This window comes from Budorcas taxicolor, chromosome 14 (genome assembly GCF_023091745.1).
Source record: "Budorcas taxicolor isolate Tak-1 chromosome 14, Takin1.1, whole genome shotgun sequence".
NCBI lineage: Eukaryota > Metazoa > Chordata > Mammalia > Artiodactyla > Bovidae > Budorcas > Budorcas taxicolor.
Genome location: NC_068923.1, coordinates 90492596 through 90510301, shown reverse-complemented (window position 1 = coordinate 90510301; position 17706 = coordinate 90492596). Strand labels below are relative to the sequence as shown.

At 41.3% G+C, this 17706-nt stretch overlaps 1 protein-coding gene across 1 annotated transcript; it reads left to right on the top strand.

The window, feature by feature from the left end:
* Positions 1–427: 427 nt before the first annotated feature.
* On the top strand, positions 428–17174 carry LOC128059572 (solute carrier family 7 member 13-like). The gene is made up of 4 exons (XM_052651993.1): positions 428–1094; positions 9439–9570; positions 12582–12943; positions 16908–17174. Exons 1-4 carry the CDS (start codon positions 428–430, stop codon positions 17172–17174), a joined length of 1428 nt encoding a protein of 475 aa, XP_052507953.1.
* The last annotated feature ends 532 nt before the right edge of the window (positions 17175–17706 follow it).

Genomic DNA, 17706 nt, shown 5'->3' with positions numbered 1-17706 from the left:
CCCATTTAGAGTGTACAGTTGTATGGTTGTTTTTTTTTAATTATGACTCTTAAAACTTGTGGCAAAATGCAGAGAACACAACATGTGCCACTTGACCACTCTGAAGTGTGCGGTTCAGTGGCAGTAATCACATTCAGAGTATTGTGCAACCGTCAACAGGCATAACTGAATTTTTAAATAATTAACGTGTGGAACATTTTAACTTGGGCCTTCAGAAAGATCACAAGATTTTAGAACTCTTCACAAGTTAATCATTTTTAAAACCAAGTTAAGTGCAGTAATAAAATGCTTATGTAAGGACCATGGCTAAATCACAAAAACATGGTGCAGAAGCATCATGAGAGGAATGTATAAGAGTTAGCAATCCACATGAGATTTCAAAATTATTTCCCAGGATTAAGAAAACAAACAGGGAAAAGGCAAAAGCATGCAGCTCCTAAGGGCAATAGGATTCTTCCGAGGAAACATTTTAATCTTAAGCGCCACAATAGGGGCAGGAATCTTTGTGTCTCCGAAAGGGGTATTAAAATATTCCTCACTGAATGTGGCCGTCTCCCTGAGTATCTGGGCGGCTTGTGCAGTGCTGACTTTGGTCTCCGCTCTCAGCCACGCAGAGCTGGGGACGACCTTCCCTATAAGTGGGGCACAGTATTATTTCCTCAAAAGATCTCTTGGAGCCTCCGTTGCTTTCCTCAATCTTTGGATCAAACTATTTACTCATCCCTTAAGGCTAGCTACTGAAAGCTTGTTATTATCAACCTATACAATTCAGCCTTTCTACGCCGGGTGCCCAGCTCCAGAGCTACCAAAAAGGTGTCTAGCATTGGCTGTTTTGTGGTCTTTGGGACTTCTAAATGCTCGAGGGGTGCAAACTGTGGCTTGGCTTCAAACCGTCAGTACTTTGGCGAAGATGACTGTCCTCTGCTTCATTTGCCTCACTGGGATCGTGCTGTTAGGGATGGGGGAAAAGGAAAACGTGGCCAGGTTCGAGAACGCTTTGGACGCTGAGCTTCCTGACGTCTCACAGATTGCAGAAGCCTTCCTACAAGGATTATTTGCGTATTCTGGCACGTCGATCCTGAACAGCATGGCAGGTAAGTCTTTTTCTGACATACTTCTGCTGTAGGCATAAAGTTTTGCCTGCAGCCCTCTGGAGAAGGACAATATCCAATTTGTTTCTTTGGGAGAAAGTGAATCGACTCTGCTCTGCTCTACATGCAAGCAGCAGAGTTTAATCATCATTAAGCCTTGGTAGATAATTAGCTACATAAAATACTGAGGATTTAGTGCTTTTCTGGTCATCCCGTTTAAACAAACTCGGGAAAAGTTTGCTGGAGAAAAGATCACTCTCAGATTTTACTGTAATTTAGTCTAGCAATTTTTCAAGACATTTTGAGTTAAATATCAATTATATTAGAAATATGTTAATATAATGTTAATTTTTTAAAAATGAAACCATCAGATTTTCACATCCCCTGCTGCACTGGTAAAATGCTGCATCCTAATTTTGATTCCACAGTATGTCTTAGGGAACTTTCCATAGTAGCTCTTAGTCACCTAACACATTCTTTCAACTGTTGCATAGTATTCCTTAGAATGGCTTTGCTGCACTTTCACAATAGTGGACACTTGAAATGCTTCCCTTCTTCACAATTACGAGGACTGGTGTAATATCAACGCTTCCCTGTTAATATGCGCTGTTGTTTCTGCAGGGCAGCACTGTTGCCCCTGACGTCATGGCACCAAATGATTTTGGTAATGCTTGCACAGCTCTCTAGAGTAAACAAAAGAACTAAACAGAAAATAATTCTTAATATTACTTTTTGGTTATAAAATTATAGGACTATAAAATATTAAGGATATATTAAACACAAAGTTGTATAAAATTCCAAACAAAATCTTTACACAAATTTTTGAAAAAAGATCAATCTTCGAATTACTGAAACTTTCATGTTATTTTTTATGTTTTTTATGTTGGTCAATGAGATGCTTTGTTCACTCATGTAGATTACTAAAATTTAATCATTGATATAATTCTTTAGTAATTTAACATTTTCTTTTTTAATTGGCAGATGCAATGTTGAAATTTCTCACTATAAAATTAATAGATTGTTAAATATCAAGGTTTTTCAAATAATGATGAGAGCTGAATTTATCTAGCACAAATTAATTATGACATAATCACCTTGCTGCTAGCTTGGCCATTAAAAGGTACCTGAGTGCAAAGTGGAAATCCTGGATATACGTGGAGGCAGTCTCACAGGTCACTGCTTGTGCATCTGCCTCCTCCAGAGGTCACCTGGTCAGTTGGGGGGGGAGGGGGTCGGTTCTGCAAAATTAAATACCCAGATGTTGGAGCACCCCTTCTAAAGAAAAGCATCACACGGAGGCAAGCAGAGGTGTTCCTGATAGTGATCCTTACCTAAAGACACGGCACAGTGCAGCTTGAGACTCAGTTCTGTTTGAAACACTTATCTCATTCTCCTCCTGCTCCCGGTCTGATTTGTCATCAAACAAGTGAAACCTTGAATTAAGGACAAGAATCTCATAACTGGAGCTGGTCGGAGAAATGTGAGCAACCTCAGGTGAATATGGCTGTGTCTGAAAGGCCCAGTGAAACTTCCAGATCTGCAGAGTAGTAGGGTGTGCTCAGTCACTCAGCCAGGCCTGACTCTCAGAGCAGAAGGCCGAACACCAGGAGTGCAGTAATAGGGTCAGAACTTGGGGCTAATTGCATGGGGCTGGCTATCAGAGCCAGCACTTTATTAACTTGCCAGATTTAGAGATCTGGCTTCTTCTGTGTCAAAATCAGGTGATCCTGGCTAGAAAGAACTAGCTCCCTCGGGATTGGTTCTCAGGGTTTCTGAGCTGTCGTATTCCTGACCAAGTATAAACAGAAGAGACAGCTTGCATCTAGATTCTTGTGCCAGGGCCTCCTGAAGGAATAACACTGAATCCCAAGCACCACTAGACATCTTTATATTTAATTCTGAAATAAGGAATTTTATTAGGTTTCCTTGTGGCTCAGCTTCGGGAAGGAAATGGCAACACACTCCAGTACTCTTGCTATAGAATCCCCTGGGCAGAAGAGTCTGGTGGGCTGCTGTCCATGGGATTGCACAGTCGGACACGACTGAAGCGACTTAGCAGTAGCAACAGTGGCTCAGCTGGTAAAGAATCTGCCTGCAATGCAGGAGACCTGGGTTCAATCCTTGGGATCAGAAAGTCCCCTGGAGTAGGGAAAGGCTACCCACTCCAGTATTCTGGCCTGGAGAATTCCATGGAGTCTATAGTCCATGGGGTTGTGGAGTCGGACACGACTGAGTGACTTTTACTTTCATTAGGTCTCAAAGCCATCAGTGCAGCCATCTTAGTAGCAGGTCTGACAATATTCAAAGAAGTCTCTAGTGATATTGAGAATTGCTGGACCTGAGTTCTAGCCACGCAACTACAAAAGGACAAAAGGTCTCTGCTTCTGTAACATGACTTGTGTGACTTTTGCAAGGAACAATCCTTGCAAGGAAGCATGATATGCTGTTTAGAAAATCAGGATTACATAAAACACATTAATATTGGGAGCAATTTAAGAGAGCCTCAGATTTCATAATCTGCCCAGCATTGCCATTGTTAGTGAACGGAATTTAGGAGGAGAAATAGATAGCTGCAGTTTTGGTTGACCCTTAGGGAAAGCTGCAGTAATAATGACCCCACTAGCTTAGATTTGCATCCACTCCTCTCCCAAAGCCCTGAAAGCGGACTTGAAAAGTCTAGTTCCCCAGTGCTGCACACAAGGTTGCCCAAAACAAATTCACTTTTGGCCAGAGCAACACCCTGATTGGCTGCCTATTAGAGGAACTTTTCAGAGACAGAATATACATACATACTTGGAAACCCTCCTCCTGACATTGAGCATGTTGCAATATACAGTAATCCCCCCTTATCCACAGCAGATTCATTCTAAGACCCCCAGTGGCTGCCTGAAACCATGGATAATACTGAATCCTATATATATTATGCTTTTTCCTATCCCAACAACACATATACAGCGTGAACCCTAGAAACACGGGTGATTCTCATACTGGGAAGGACAAGCAGGATGACATGTGATTTCACCACAATACTCAAAATGGCATGCGATTTAAAATTTCTGAATTGTTTATTTCTGGAATGTTCCATTTAATACTTTCAGATCATGGTTAACTGCACATAAATGAAACCATGGATCATGAAACTGTGGCTGTGGGGGCTGGGGTGCTGTATATCAGTTTCAAGGGGAACAGAGGACTTCCTGAGGACTGGTGAGCCTGAAGCACCCATTCTCTTGCTAAGATGGAAATCTATGACAGACTTCATTCACCCTCAAGATTCCACGTTGGTCCTCCAGAAACTGAAGCTGTACACACATGGAAGAAAAAAAAAGGCTCGTTAGGTCTAATCTTCCTTCCGTTTATGGGAGACCAAGCAGGAAGTCTAAGCAGGCAGATCACTTCTCCATGGTTGGAAAGCAAAGGTCCTGGTCTCAGCTCACACTGAAGACAGGAATAAGGCAGGAAACACAACCTAACGAGTCTACTACTTCCCTGGACATACTTAAAATTTGATAATACTCCCAGGTCCTAAGGATCTGAGCAAAGTTGGGATCTGTTTGGGAGCACAAGGAATTTCCCACGGTAAAAACAGCCAGGGTGAACCAAGAGACAGTATTCCCAAAGGACTCTTTACAAAGGATGCTGTTTATCTGAACTGTGGTGGGGAAAAGGTAGGATGAAGAAGAAAAACTGTTACATTGGCACAGGCTAAATTTTTCTTATCTTTTACTCTCCCCTTCTTAAAGAAAAAAAGAATTCCATGTTAGATGTTAATGTGAGTTTTAGAACTTCCCAAAGTTGGAGTTAAAATTATTAGTCAATTTTCTTACAGTGTAAATTCAAAAATCATAAGTTTTCACAAACCATTAACTTATAAATAATCATATATGCATATAAAACTAAAGATTTTACATAAAATTCACTTTTTCTTGTTCTTTATTAAGTTCAGTTCAGATCAGTCGCTCAGTCGTGTCCAACTCTTTGCGACCCCATGAATCGCAGCACGCCAGGCCTCCCTGTCCATCACCATCTCCCGGAGGTCACTCAGACTCACGTCCATTGAGGTCACTCAGACTCACGTCCATTGAGTCTGTGATGCCATCCAGCCATCTCATCCTCGGTCGTCCCCTTCTCCTCCTGCCCCCAATCCCTCCCAGCATCAGAGTCTTTTCCAATGAGTCAACTCTTCACATGAGGTGGCCAAAGTACTGGAGCTTCAGCTTTAGCATCATTCCTTCCAAAGAAATCCCAGGGCTGATCTCCTTCAGAATGGACTGGTTGGATCTCCTTGCAGTCCAAGGGACTCTCAAGAGTCTTCTCCAACACCACAGTTCAAAAGCATCAATTCTTCGGCACTCAGCCTTCTTCACAGTCCAACTCTCACATCCATACATGACTGACTAGACAGACCTTAGTCGGCAAAGTAATGTCTCTGCTTTTGAATATACTATCTAGGTTGGTCATAACTTTTCTTCCAAGGAGTAAGCATCTTTCAATTTCATGGCTGCAGTCACCATCTGCAGTGATTTTGGAGCCCAAAAAAATAAAGTCTGACACTGTTTCCACTGTTTCCCCATCTATTTCCCATGAAGTGAAGGGACCAGAAGCCATGATGTTCGTTTTCTGAATGTTGAGCTTTAAGCCAACTTTTTCACTCTCCTCTTTCACTTTCATCAAGAGGCTTTTTAGTTCCTCTTCACTTTCTGCCATAAGGGTGGTGTCATCTGCATATCTGAGGTTATTTCTCCCGGCAATCTTGATTCTAGCTTGATTCTAGTGTTTCTTCCGGTCCAGCGTTTCTCATGATGTACTCTGCCATGTAAGTTAAATAAGCAGGGTGACAATATACAGCCTTGACGTACTCCTTTTCCTTTTTGGAACCACTCTGTTGTTCCATGTCCAGTTCTCACTGTTGCTTCCTGACCTGCATACAGATTTCTCAAGAGGCAGGTTAGGTGGTCTGGTATTCCCATCTCTTTCAGAATTTTCCACACTTTATTGTGATCCACGCAGTCAAAGGCTTTGGCATAGTCAATAAAGCAGAAATAGATGTTTTTCTGGAACTCTCTTGCTTTTTCCATGATCCAGTGTTGACTAATATATTGAACATATTAAATTTCACTAAAGAATATAACCTCATTCTTCTAAACTCTTTCAACTGTGTGTTAAAATGTATTTAATTTTTAAGCATTTTAAATGTCTGACTTGAAAAATCTTTCTAATCTCATATCCTGTAATGCTAAAACATTGCCTCATATAAGATGAATTTTATTTCCTTAAACACTTATATATGGTTTATAAACTTAATGTCTCCTATACTTGCAACGTTAAATCGCACATCTGAAAATTCATTTACATTTCAAATCTAAGTAACAAGGCTGTTCTTTCAGATGATCTCACATGTCAGATTCTTATAAAAATTAGACACTGGCGCCATTCGTATAATTTAGCAGAAAATAAATGGTGTCAGGGGCTGATCATTGTTGTACTTGATTTGAAACATTCCCATCTTATATTGGGTTAATGCGAAGCAAAGCCTGAGATGGGGATCCTTGAGGCAGCACTTTGTTGAGGACCTGACTCCCAGAGACAGCCATGAGGCGTGAAGGAAGCAGGACAAGGAAGGGAGAGTTGCTGAGCAGACGTGGTTTCAGCTGAAGTCTAGCCTCAGTCAGATCCTACAGAGCCACACTGCCCAGCCTGGTAGTCACCAGCCTTATGGAGCCAGTGAGCGTCTGAAATGCAGTCAAACCGAGGTGCTCCACAGATGTAAAATACACACCAGAAATCAAAATCTTGAATGAACAAAACATTGTCCATTGTCCAGAGCTCATTAATTTTTTACAAATGTTACATACTGCAATGATGAAATTTTGGATGTTTGGGGATAAATATATATTATTAATTCCATTTCACCTGTCTTTCTCTTATGCATCCACTAGAAATTTTAAAATACAATTTTGATTAGACAGTACTGCTAGAGTAGGAAAAATACAAAACGTTCCTAAGCAGTGGCCTTAGGGATGGACTTTGTACCTTTTATCAGTTAATCAACTACTGGGGGCTGCCTCTGAGGGGAGAAAGTAAACTTGTAGATTTTTCTAAGCAAGCCAGCTTACCCATCCCTGCAGAGCCACCCAAGGCCAAGGACAAATCTCAGGAGAAGGGGTCAGCTGTGGGGAGCCAGCAGCCATTGCTCCCTGAAGCTGGAGGAGGGGAGCACCACCCTGCCGTGTTATAGAGTCGTTGCATACACCGGGGCTCAGGGTCACTCTCCAGCGACTGAAGCTGCTGGGGGGAGATGCCAGCGCACACAGTCACTTACACTGCCCAGACTCCAAACAGAACATGGGATCCAAGCACTTCAGGACACATATGCACAGACTGGTTCCGTCACCCCATTGCTATGGTAATAGGGGACCCTGAGAGCTCACAAGTCACCTAACATTGATTTCATATCACCATCTCCTAATTTCTTCCCAGTTGGAATTTGGGTGGACAGACTCTTCTACATGGCTCACAACAAATTTCCTTCACCACTTGACTAGATTCAAGCAATCTCTTTATTGCCTAGTGGGCTCTGAATTGTTTTCCTCTTATAATTTCATTCATATTCCATAAGATGAATTCCATTCACACTTAAGCCTAGGTAAAGAAAAGCTTGCTTGGGAGAGTAAGGAACTTCCTCAGAGGTCCGTTTGCTTGAGGGAAAGAGATGACAAGAGAACCACTACTTCTGAAAAAAGGGGGAAAGAATGACATATCTCAGGTGGGATGAGGAGACAGGCTACATACTAAACAGTCTTTAACAACTGTACATTTTTTATTTGCACAGATCTGTGAACTGGCAATCTTTGTTGCCAACTGCAAAGCCTGTTTCCCAAGATCCAACAACTAGTGAGGGTTAGGGACAGGTTCAAGCCCCGAGCCCTCTAGCTCCAGAGCCTATGTTCTTAACTACTTCCCTGAACTTCCTTTTTAAGCAAAACAGTATGATGTCTAGGAATTTTGAGACAATATGCCAGTTTCCAGAATTCACTGTTGATGCGGTGTCTCCTCCCTTGAGATAAAAAGTGAAGGTGAAGTGGCTCAGTGACTCTTTGAGACCCCATGGACTGTAGCCTACCAGGCTCCTCTGTCCATGGGATTTTCCAGGCAATAGTCCTGGAGTGGATTGCCATTTCCTTCCCCAGGGGATCTTCCCAACCCAGGGATCGAATCCGGGTCTCCCGCATTGTAGACAGACACTTTACCGTCTGAGCCACCAGATAAGTCCCCTGAGATAAGGCCCCTGCAACTGACAAAAACTGACATTGTTAGGTGATTTGAGCTCATCCCTGCTATTGGTTTGAAAACATTATTATGTATCAGAGTTCAAAGATTTTCCCAACTGAGGACTTCTATCCAAGAAGTTGAGAGTAAGTGTCAAAATGGACTCTGCACCTTCTGTCCAAGAAACCCATCACCCCAAGGTCCAAGAGATCTAGCTACACCCAGGCTGGAGGGCGCAGTGGTTACTGTCTGGTGTCAGACTAAACGGCTTCAAATCCTTCCCTCACCACTTAGTTGCTGTGTGACCTTGGGCGAGTCTCTTGACGTCTCTGAGACCCTGCAGTTTCCTCTGTGTTTGAAATGCAGACACGGCCCAATATGTCCTTAGCGCCATGGCGGGTATTCAGTACCACACTGTGGAAGCCTCTGTGACAGGCAGAGACGTAAAAGTGCTCACAAAAAGTTGCTGGGGCGAGGTGGGGGAGGGGAGTTGTTTTCCTTCTTCACCTACTGTTCACTTTGCAGAGAAGGCTCCCTACTGGGATCTTCAAGTATCTCCCTCCCTCCCTTCCCTTAGGTCTTCCCTCCAATGTCATTTCTCGCATCTCATTTAATGCAAACTTTCTCCCCTACTCTGCTCTCACCTCTGTTCCATTTCTTTCTCTCTTTTACTGAGGCATAGTTGATTTACAATATTGTAGAAGTTTCAGGTGTACAACAGAATGATCCACGGGTTTTAAAGGTTATACTCTATAGTTATAAAATATTGGCTACATTCCATGTGCTGTACAATATATCCTTAGAGCTTATCATTTTGTACACAGTAGCTTGTACTATACAGTTTTGTCCATCACTGTAAACCCATAATCATGAAATGACTGGGATAATTGGATTTTTAGTATAAGATGGTGAGAAATCCAAGCTCTCAGGCAAAACTTGCATAGGACCAACGTAGAAACAGCCAAGCAGATGAGGAAACAACAGATATATGAGTAATACTTTTTCATACATTTTATCACAAAGTCTTCAAAAGTCTCATAACATGTCCTTTTCTGATGAGTTTATTTGTGTTTTTTAGGAGAGATAAAAAATCCTGGTAAGAACATTCCCAAATCTCTGATGACTGGCATTCCCATGGTGGCTGTGGTTTACTTACTGGCTAACGTATCCTACCTGGCAGTTTTGACTCCCAAGGAAATCGTCTCTGCAGGTATGAACGTATCTAGACAAAGAGGAAATAGTCACTACTGTCTTTTCTGAATAAATAAGGACTCCTATATACTACTGATTTGTTCAGTACACCCGTAAGAGTACAAATGTAATGGGTTCCTGCTTTGGTTTTTATAAGGAAAGGAAAAATGATCATCTAAAAATCTATAAAAGATGAGTACATGCTAACAGACCAAAATCAAAGGGTAGAAGACTGTGAAACAGAAAGAACTGGAAAGAGAAAGAGGAGAAGGAGAGAAAGAGAAGAGGGACACAGAAAAAGAGAAGGAAAAAGAGAAGGAGGGACACAGCAGAGAGAGGAAAGAGAAACAGGAGCCAGCAAGGCGAGAGGGCGAAGAAGCAACGCTGTTAGGAGACGCTCCACTCTTCAGGGCGCACCCAGATAACCACCCTCAGAACAGTCATTTGGAACAGGCAGTATCGTCTTCTTTTCTTCAGATGAGGAAACTGCAGTGCCTGGGAGTTAAGTAATGAACAAGCTTAATAAGATGCAAAAGTAGGTTCCAGTCATGCTCTTCTCATGATAAAATATTGCTTCTTGTCCAGGTTATTGCTAGCAATGGGTTGTAAATCTGGACAGCAGTTTACAAGATCTGACCTTCAAAAACTATATTCTTCCCAATTCTACCAAGTATGGTGCTCAAAGCCACCCAGCTCGTAATTGAAAAAGACAAACTCAAATCCATGTTAACTCCAAAACCTATGTTCTCAATCACCATACTAAAGTATGTCAGTATAAGCAAATGAAATCAAAACAAAGCAAGCAATCATATGAATACATATTAATATACATCAGGTGATAAATTTTATTAATGCATATTATTTTATAATATACACACATAGACATGACTAAATGGAAATATAATAAAAAGATAATAGTAAATGGTGCCATCTGAATGGTAAGATTATAAGAAATTTTTATTTCTTTTTTTATACTGTTCATATTTTCCACAATTAGCATCTTCTACTTACGATCAGAAAAAAATCATTTTTATAATACTAGGTAATTATTTCCACAGAATTAACTGATGATTTTTTAATGACAACATTCAGTCTTTTCCCCAAAAAATGTTAAATTATGTTCATTTTACTTTAAAAAGGCAGAGTAGTGTTTGAAATATATTGGAAAAATTCCCCCAAATTTTAATTTTTAAAAAATAGTTATTCCTGAAAGAAGTTTGGTCATCTAGAAAATTCACTTACTGAAAGTGACTAGTTCTTCAAATATTCTGGATAAAGGCCAAATAATACATCAAAAAAAATGCAGGCTACAAAAATGCTGTACATGCAGACAGGCACAGGGGCTTATGACCACGTGTGGTGTGTGTGGTCGTGGAGGGGCTGATGATGTCACTCCAGTGACCTGAATCCCCCGCCCTGGGTGTGCCCTCGAGACAGAGGTCACAAAGGATCAGTCTGCTGTCATCTGCACTCAAAGCCTTCTCCAAAGCCAGACGCGTTGAAATTCATTAAAAAAAAAAAAACCAAAAGCTCTACATGGCTCAAAAACACCAAAAGATGTATTTCTGCATCTTCTCTGAGACTAGTCTAAAAATGGTACATTGATTCTAAAAGAAAAAGAGAAATACAAATTTTTAAAAGTAAACAAAAACGTGCTCCTTGCCACAATTTGGTCTCACAGAAATACAGTAACACTCTGAAGAAGAATTCTTTTAACTATTAAACTGAAGGGGAGAGTTATACTTTGCCTTTCACCCCACTTCCAAGCCAGGCTGCCAGTTCTGTGGAGACCCACCTCACTCACATCTCTTCGGGTGTTCTTTCCTCTTCTTTCCCACCCCCAGTGCCCAGGCCCCTATTTTCCTCACTTCATTCGCAGCAACAACCTCCAAGTTTACACCCTCACCTCTAACTTTCTTCTTCTATCTAGCCTCCACTCAATCTCAAGAAATAATTCTCTGAGGGGCTTCCCTCGTGGCTCAGACAGTGAAGAACCTGCCTGCAGCGCAGAAGACCTGGGTTCAGTCCTGGGTTGGGAAGATCCCCCGGAGAAGGGTATGGCTACCCACTCCGGTACTCTTGCCTGGAGAATCCCATGGAGAAAGGAGCCTGGAGGGCTACAGTCCATGGGGTCGCAAAGAGTGGGGCTCTATAAAACACAGATATGATCCTGTCACCTCCCTGCGTAAGTGTTCCGCCATCTGTTTTCTTACGTCTCCTCCTAAGCGCACTCTCACCCCGTCATCACCTTCCTTCAGACCAAGTGTTAGCTCCTAAGCTGACCATGGCAGATTCTCCAAGATCTAACTGAAGCTTAACTTTCCATCCTCATCTCCTGCCTCTGTGCACACATACACCCTCGCCACACAACAGCCTTTCCAAACAGCTTACTGTTTCCAGAACAGATACTCTCTGCCTCCCCCATGGTGTCATCGCACCCCCCTCAGCCTGACTGAGATGCCTACCTCCTGCCTGATGTCGCACTGATTAGATTGATTCTAAGTTCAACACACTTGGGCTTCCCTGGTGGCTCAGATGGTAAAGAATCTGCCTGCAGTGCAGGAGACCTGGGTTCAATCCCTGGGTTGGGAAGATCCCTTGGAGAAGGGAATGGCTACCCACTCCAGGATTCTTGCCTAGAGAATCTCACGGACTGAGGAGCCTGGCCAGCTACCATCCATTGGGTCACAGAGTCAGACACAACTGAGTGACTAACACTCACTTTACTTTCACTTCAATACACTTTGAGCCCTAAAAAGTACTGAAAAGTGCCTCCCAAATCTTATGCACAAGCTAGTCTTAGAAAGTTTGAAATGAAGGGCACATTACCCCTTCCAATGCATTCCACTGGCCAAAACAGACCACAAGGTCAAACTGTATTCAAGAATAAGTAAAGAGACTCCCTTTCTTAGAATAAGCTACAAGGTTTATTACAAAGGGTATGGATGCAGGAGGAAGTGGAGAATTATTGCTACAATTTCAATCAAAGTCAAAATTGACCATTTTGAAATTTTTCTAAAATTTTTGTAGATGCCGTTGCTCTCACCTGGACGGACAAAATAATGCCTTCTATGCAATGGGCCATTTCTTTCGGAATTTCAACCTCAGTATTTAGCTCCATGTGCTGCACAGTGCTTTCAGCGTCACGGATGATCTACACAGCAAGCCAAGAAGGACAGCTGCCATTGATCTTCTCGATGCTCAATAGCCACTCCTGTCCAACCATGGCTGTTACCCAGATAATCATCTTAACTTCCATTGTTATTATAACATCAGACTTAATCAATTTAATAAGATATTCAGGACTAGCATTATGGTTTTTAAGAGGGCTACATATGATAGGTTTACTTAAACTAAGGTACCAGGAACCCAACCTACCTAGACCTTACAAGGTAAATCAAGTCTAAAAACTTAATATTAAACTTCTATTCTCTTTTTAAGAATATAATTTTTATTCTATATTGTTAGTGTTACTCACTCAGTCGTGTCCGACTTTTTGCAACCACATGAACTGCAGCCTGCCAGGCTCCTCTGTCCATGGGATTTCCCACACAAGAATATTGGAGTGGGTTGCCATTTCCTTCTCCAGGGGATCTTCCCAACCCAGGAATCGAACCCAGGTCTCCAGCAGTGCAAGTGGATTCCTTACCATCTGAGGGACCAGGGAAGCCTTTTTTATACTATATGGGATGCTTCTAACAATCATGAGTCAAACTTTGAGACATCTGAACCAGACCTCTATTTCCCAACTTACTAATGTGTAATTAACTGACTCATTGGAAATAAGACCCTGATGCTGGGAAAGATTGAAGGCAAGAGGAGAAGAGGACAACAGAGGATGAGATGGTTGGATGGCACCACCAACTCAACGGATATGAGTTTGAGTAAGCTCCGGGAGTTGGTGATGGACAGGGAGGCCTGGAGTGCTGCAGTCCATGGGGTCACAAAGAGTCAGACACAACTGAGTGACTGAACTGAACTGAATGTGTAATTGGCCGTATGGGGTGTGTTTGGTTTGATTTTTCTAGAGTATAATGTTGAAACTGATTCTCTATGAGGAAGATAAATGTTATCCTTTGCATCATCTTTCAGGAGTTAGGCAATAACACTTTTGAGGGAAGAATCCTGGCCCTGATCAAAAGCATCCCCTCAGTCCATGACCCAATGTCAACCCTTGTCGACCCACTACCCATGACGTGGCATTCTCTTCTTGAGTATCTCCTTGAACGGTCTTCATTTTATCCAACAAGATGGTAATCTAAGCCTCAGTTTAGTTGATTCTAAAAATTTTGAACCTGAACTTAGCTAACAAAATGGAATCACCATCCTCTAGGTAATGTTGGCAGGGCTACTGTAGGTTCCTAACGTGTCCTTGTGCTAAAAATAATAAACCACCCCTGCTTCTAGGCAGACACAGCTCCATGCCCAGACACAGAGCTTGGTGAGCAGAGCACAAGCTAGATATCAGCTCCCTTTTGCCCCCTCAGAGGGGTATGCCTGTCTGAGTAATGAGCTGCCTAAGCAACCATATGCTTCCCAGGTGGCACAGTGGTAAAGAATCCGCCTGCCAGTACAGCAGACGTGGATTCGATCCTTGGGTCAGGGAGATCCCCTGGAGTAGAAATGGCTACTTACTCCAGTAATCTTGCCTGGAGAATTCCATGCACAGAGGGGTCTGGCTGGTCACAAAGAGCTGGACATGACTGAGCAACTGAGCATGCATGCAAGCAACCATATGCAAAAGACATATGGTTGAAACAAAAATGAAACAAAGTCAAACTCTCATTTGAAAAAAAAGACCATTCTGACAATAGTGTAGGAAGTGTATTAGAAGGAGGCGTGAGCATGACCTGTTCAGGTCAAACAACTGGCATGGATTTTCTTCGTTTTCCTGCACTTAACTTCAGGAAAATTGGGGAGCTCAGAGACTCGGTAAAATTACCCTAGTCGAAAGGATCAGGGATGGGATTTAAACCACACGTTTAAACCACACATTTGATTTCAGAAACCAAATTTGGTTATATTTACTGAAAAGATAGTGATGAAATCTGTACTCCATAAAAGATCCACTGAGGAAATTTTCTCTGATTTTAGCATCAGGAATACTTGAGCCTCTTCTAAACAATGGTTTAGCCCATGCCTTTTGGTGGCCTGCTTCCAGACTCTATATGGGGCTACGTGGCATGCATTTTGTGAGCCAAATTCATTCCTTATCCTTATTTATTTCCCTCATTTCTCTCTCTTATTTTCATTTATTTTGCCTTGGTATAAAATAAGCCATACCTTGCTATAATGTAAATCCTAAAAGGTACCAAACAGTTTCTGTCATATTTTGTTTGGTTTTGTTTCTTGACTGTGCTGGGTCTTCATTGCAGTGCATGGGCTTTCTCTAGTTGCCACATGATGGCTTACATCCCCTGGCATGTGGGATCTTAATTCCCTGACCAGTGACCAAACCCACATGCCCTGCACTGAAAAGTGGATTCTTAACCACTGGACTGCCAGAGACGTCCCCAAGTAGTCTTTGTTTTACTCTTTAATTGTGTTATAATTATAATCCAGTGGTCAATATGGTTAAGATACCTCCTGGTTGTAGAGACTGTGTGGAAAATAAAACGATAGTCCCTTATTTCATACCACTGACCGTAAAGCCACTTGAGTATGTTTACTGAAATCTGAATTCCCAGACTCACCCCAGGGCTTCTAACTTACTAGATCTTAGTCAGGCCTTAGGAATCTGTGTATTTATCAATTATCTTGGGGATTCTTATGCAGAGAGGTCGACTGATTCTATTTTAAGAAACACTAGTTTAGACAATCTTGACTTTCTTCCCCCCCACAATGGATCCCTCTTGGCCACGCTTCATGTTGAAAAGAGTGAACAATATCTTGGATTTTAGTCATCCATTTATTCAATGATTATGCAGTGACTACCTGCTGTGTTTCAGTTATTTTAAAAATAAAGATGAATCTTTTCATTAAGAATCTTCTTAGTCCTGTAGAAGAGTAAGAAGTGATTACAAATTATTTTTATAAGGTTAATTAAGAAATGTCATTTTCTTGAGCACATTCTACTGAAGTACACTGTATGCAATTCTGACAAAGACTTTAGAAGACCAGAAAGAAACTCATTTTGCAAATGGGTCTAAGAGGAACCTTTTTTTTTTTTTTTAACTCAGATTTTAAATGCTGTGTGTGTGTGTGTTTAGTCACTCAGTCGTGTCTGACTCTACAGCCTCATGGACTGTAGCCCACCAGCCTCCTCTGTCCGAGGGATGTTTGAGGCAAGAATATTGGAGTGAGTTGCCATTTCCTTCTCCACACAAAACACACATACTTCACGAATATTTGCTTGAAAACCCCTGAACATATTTATCCCTTTGCACCTGCTGACCCACCACGTCCTTCCTTCAGGGGTTGGGGAGGTGTGGGGCCCTGAGGATCTCACTATGCAGGGTTTGGGGTCTCCTTGGGGAGACCACCAAAGAGACTTGGGGAGCCACCTGCTGGCTGTTCTCTGCAAATGGGTCTGAAGATCAGATTAAGTAGGTAGACCAGTTACACTGCTAGATTCTGGCACTGAACTCCAATGAAAAAAACCTTCTTTATCTGTTTTAAATATCTCTGAAGAAGGAAATGGCAACCCACGCCAGTATTCTTGCCTGGGAAATGCCATAATGGACAGAGGGGCCCGGTAGGCGATAGCCCCATGAGGTTACAAAGAGTCAAACACAACTTAGCAGCTAAGCACCAATAACAACAATCCATAGCACAGCACATGCCATTTAGAATTTCAGTGACTACTTCTCAAAAGAATGAGCAGTTAAAATACCAGAGGTTACATTTCTGAGTCCAGCGTTCCTGCTATTTCTATTACTTGATGCTGCGCTAAGAAAGACTGGCACATACCCCATTAAAGAAGCATTATAAACAAATATAACAGTTATGACATGACTGGGTTTCCATATTCCCAAAAGTAGAAGTGCTTCAATGGCTAATACTAGGATGACACAGCTAATTTTTATCTATGATGATGATGCTTAAATGTATTTTTCCTATGCTTGAAAATAAAGCACTAATCTTAGTAAATAAATGACAATATCTGATGGCTAGAGCAGGCATTCTTGATAAGTATAAAATTAAATAGTTTTACTTTTTCCATTCAGTCTGCCTTTGATTTACATTTTATAATGTGATACTGATACTCTCCCTCTAAATCTATTTGAAAATATATTTGTAGTTTTCTCTCTGGTGTTTGGAAACACTTGCTCCAAAAGAAAGAGATTTTTCTCACGTTGTTTACAGAAACTTTTAGACAATGTCATCACTAATCCTAATTTTTTTTTTAACTTTCAGGTGCCTTTGCCATTTATATTTGGATCCATAGCTATATCTTTGTTTCTGATTTTGACGCCATTGATTAAAACTCCTAAAATGGAGCATGTTTATGGGCTTATCTTTATAATCAGTGGACTCTTGTGTTACTGGATTCAGGTTCATCTTAATCAACGTTCTGTGTATTTTGTCAAAGTCACCTGTTATTTACAATTACTGTTTAATGTTTCACCACCTGAAGACCACATTTCAACAGAAAAACGTGATCTTAAAGAAATCTTCTTGTAAATAAGAAATTTTGTAATGTAAAATTTTTAGTGAATGAATACGTTTTGAAAGGTAAATTCTGTTTTAAACTATGCACTCATAAACACAAAGCCTTCTACCTCCTGCCCAGTTCCCAGCTGCACATATCAGATTTACCTCCCACTCAGTTATGTACTCAGATTCTTTACAGTTCAAATTATTTTCCTTGTAATTGAAGCTCTAGCTCCCTAGTGTCCAATATGTTTCTCACTACTTATTTTCCTGGTCAGAAATTTTAAATGAATGCATGCACACACAAACACACCCAAAGTTAAAAGGGCATACTAGGACTCAGTCACTTAATTACTGCCTATTTCCGTGTGTAGAAAATATTACAATGCTGTATGCCTGAAATATTATCATATTGTATACCTGAAACTAATAAAATGTTGTATGTCAATTATATATCAATAAAATAAATAAACAAATAAGCAAGCAAAATAAAAACAAAACAAAGAATCATCGCCAGAAAGAGAAGTTCGTTGGTGAGCAGTGCTTAGTGTATAGCAGCCAG

Excerpts from the sequence above, each read along its gene's own strand:
- LOC128059572 (XM_052651993.1), top strand. The coding sequence starts at position 428 with ATGCAGCTCCTAAGGGCAATAGGATTCTTCCGAGGAAACATTTTAATC. Across the intron at positions 9,571-12,581 it reads CAAGGAAATCGTCTCTGCAG|ATGCCGTTGCTCTCACCTGG; the intron begins GTATGAACGTAT and ends AAATTTTTGTAG. Across the intron at positions 12,944-16,907 it reads ACCTACCTAGACCTTACAAG|GTGCCTTTGCCATTTATATT; the intron begins GTAAATCAAGTC and ends TTTAACTTTCAG.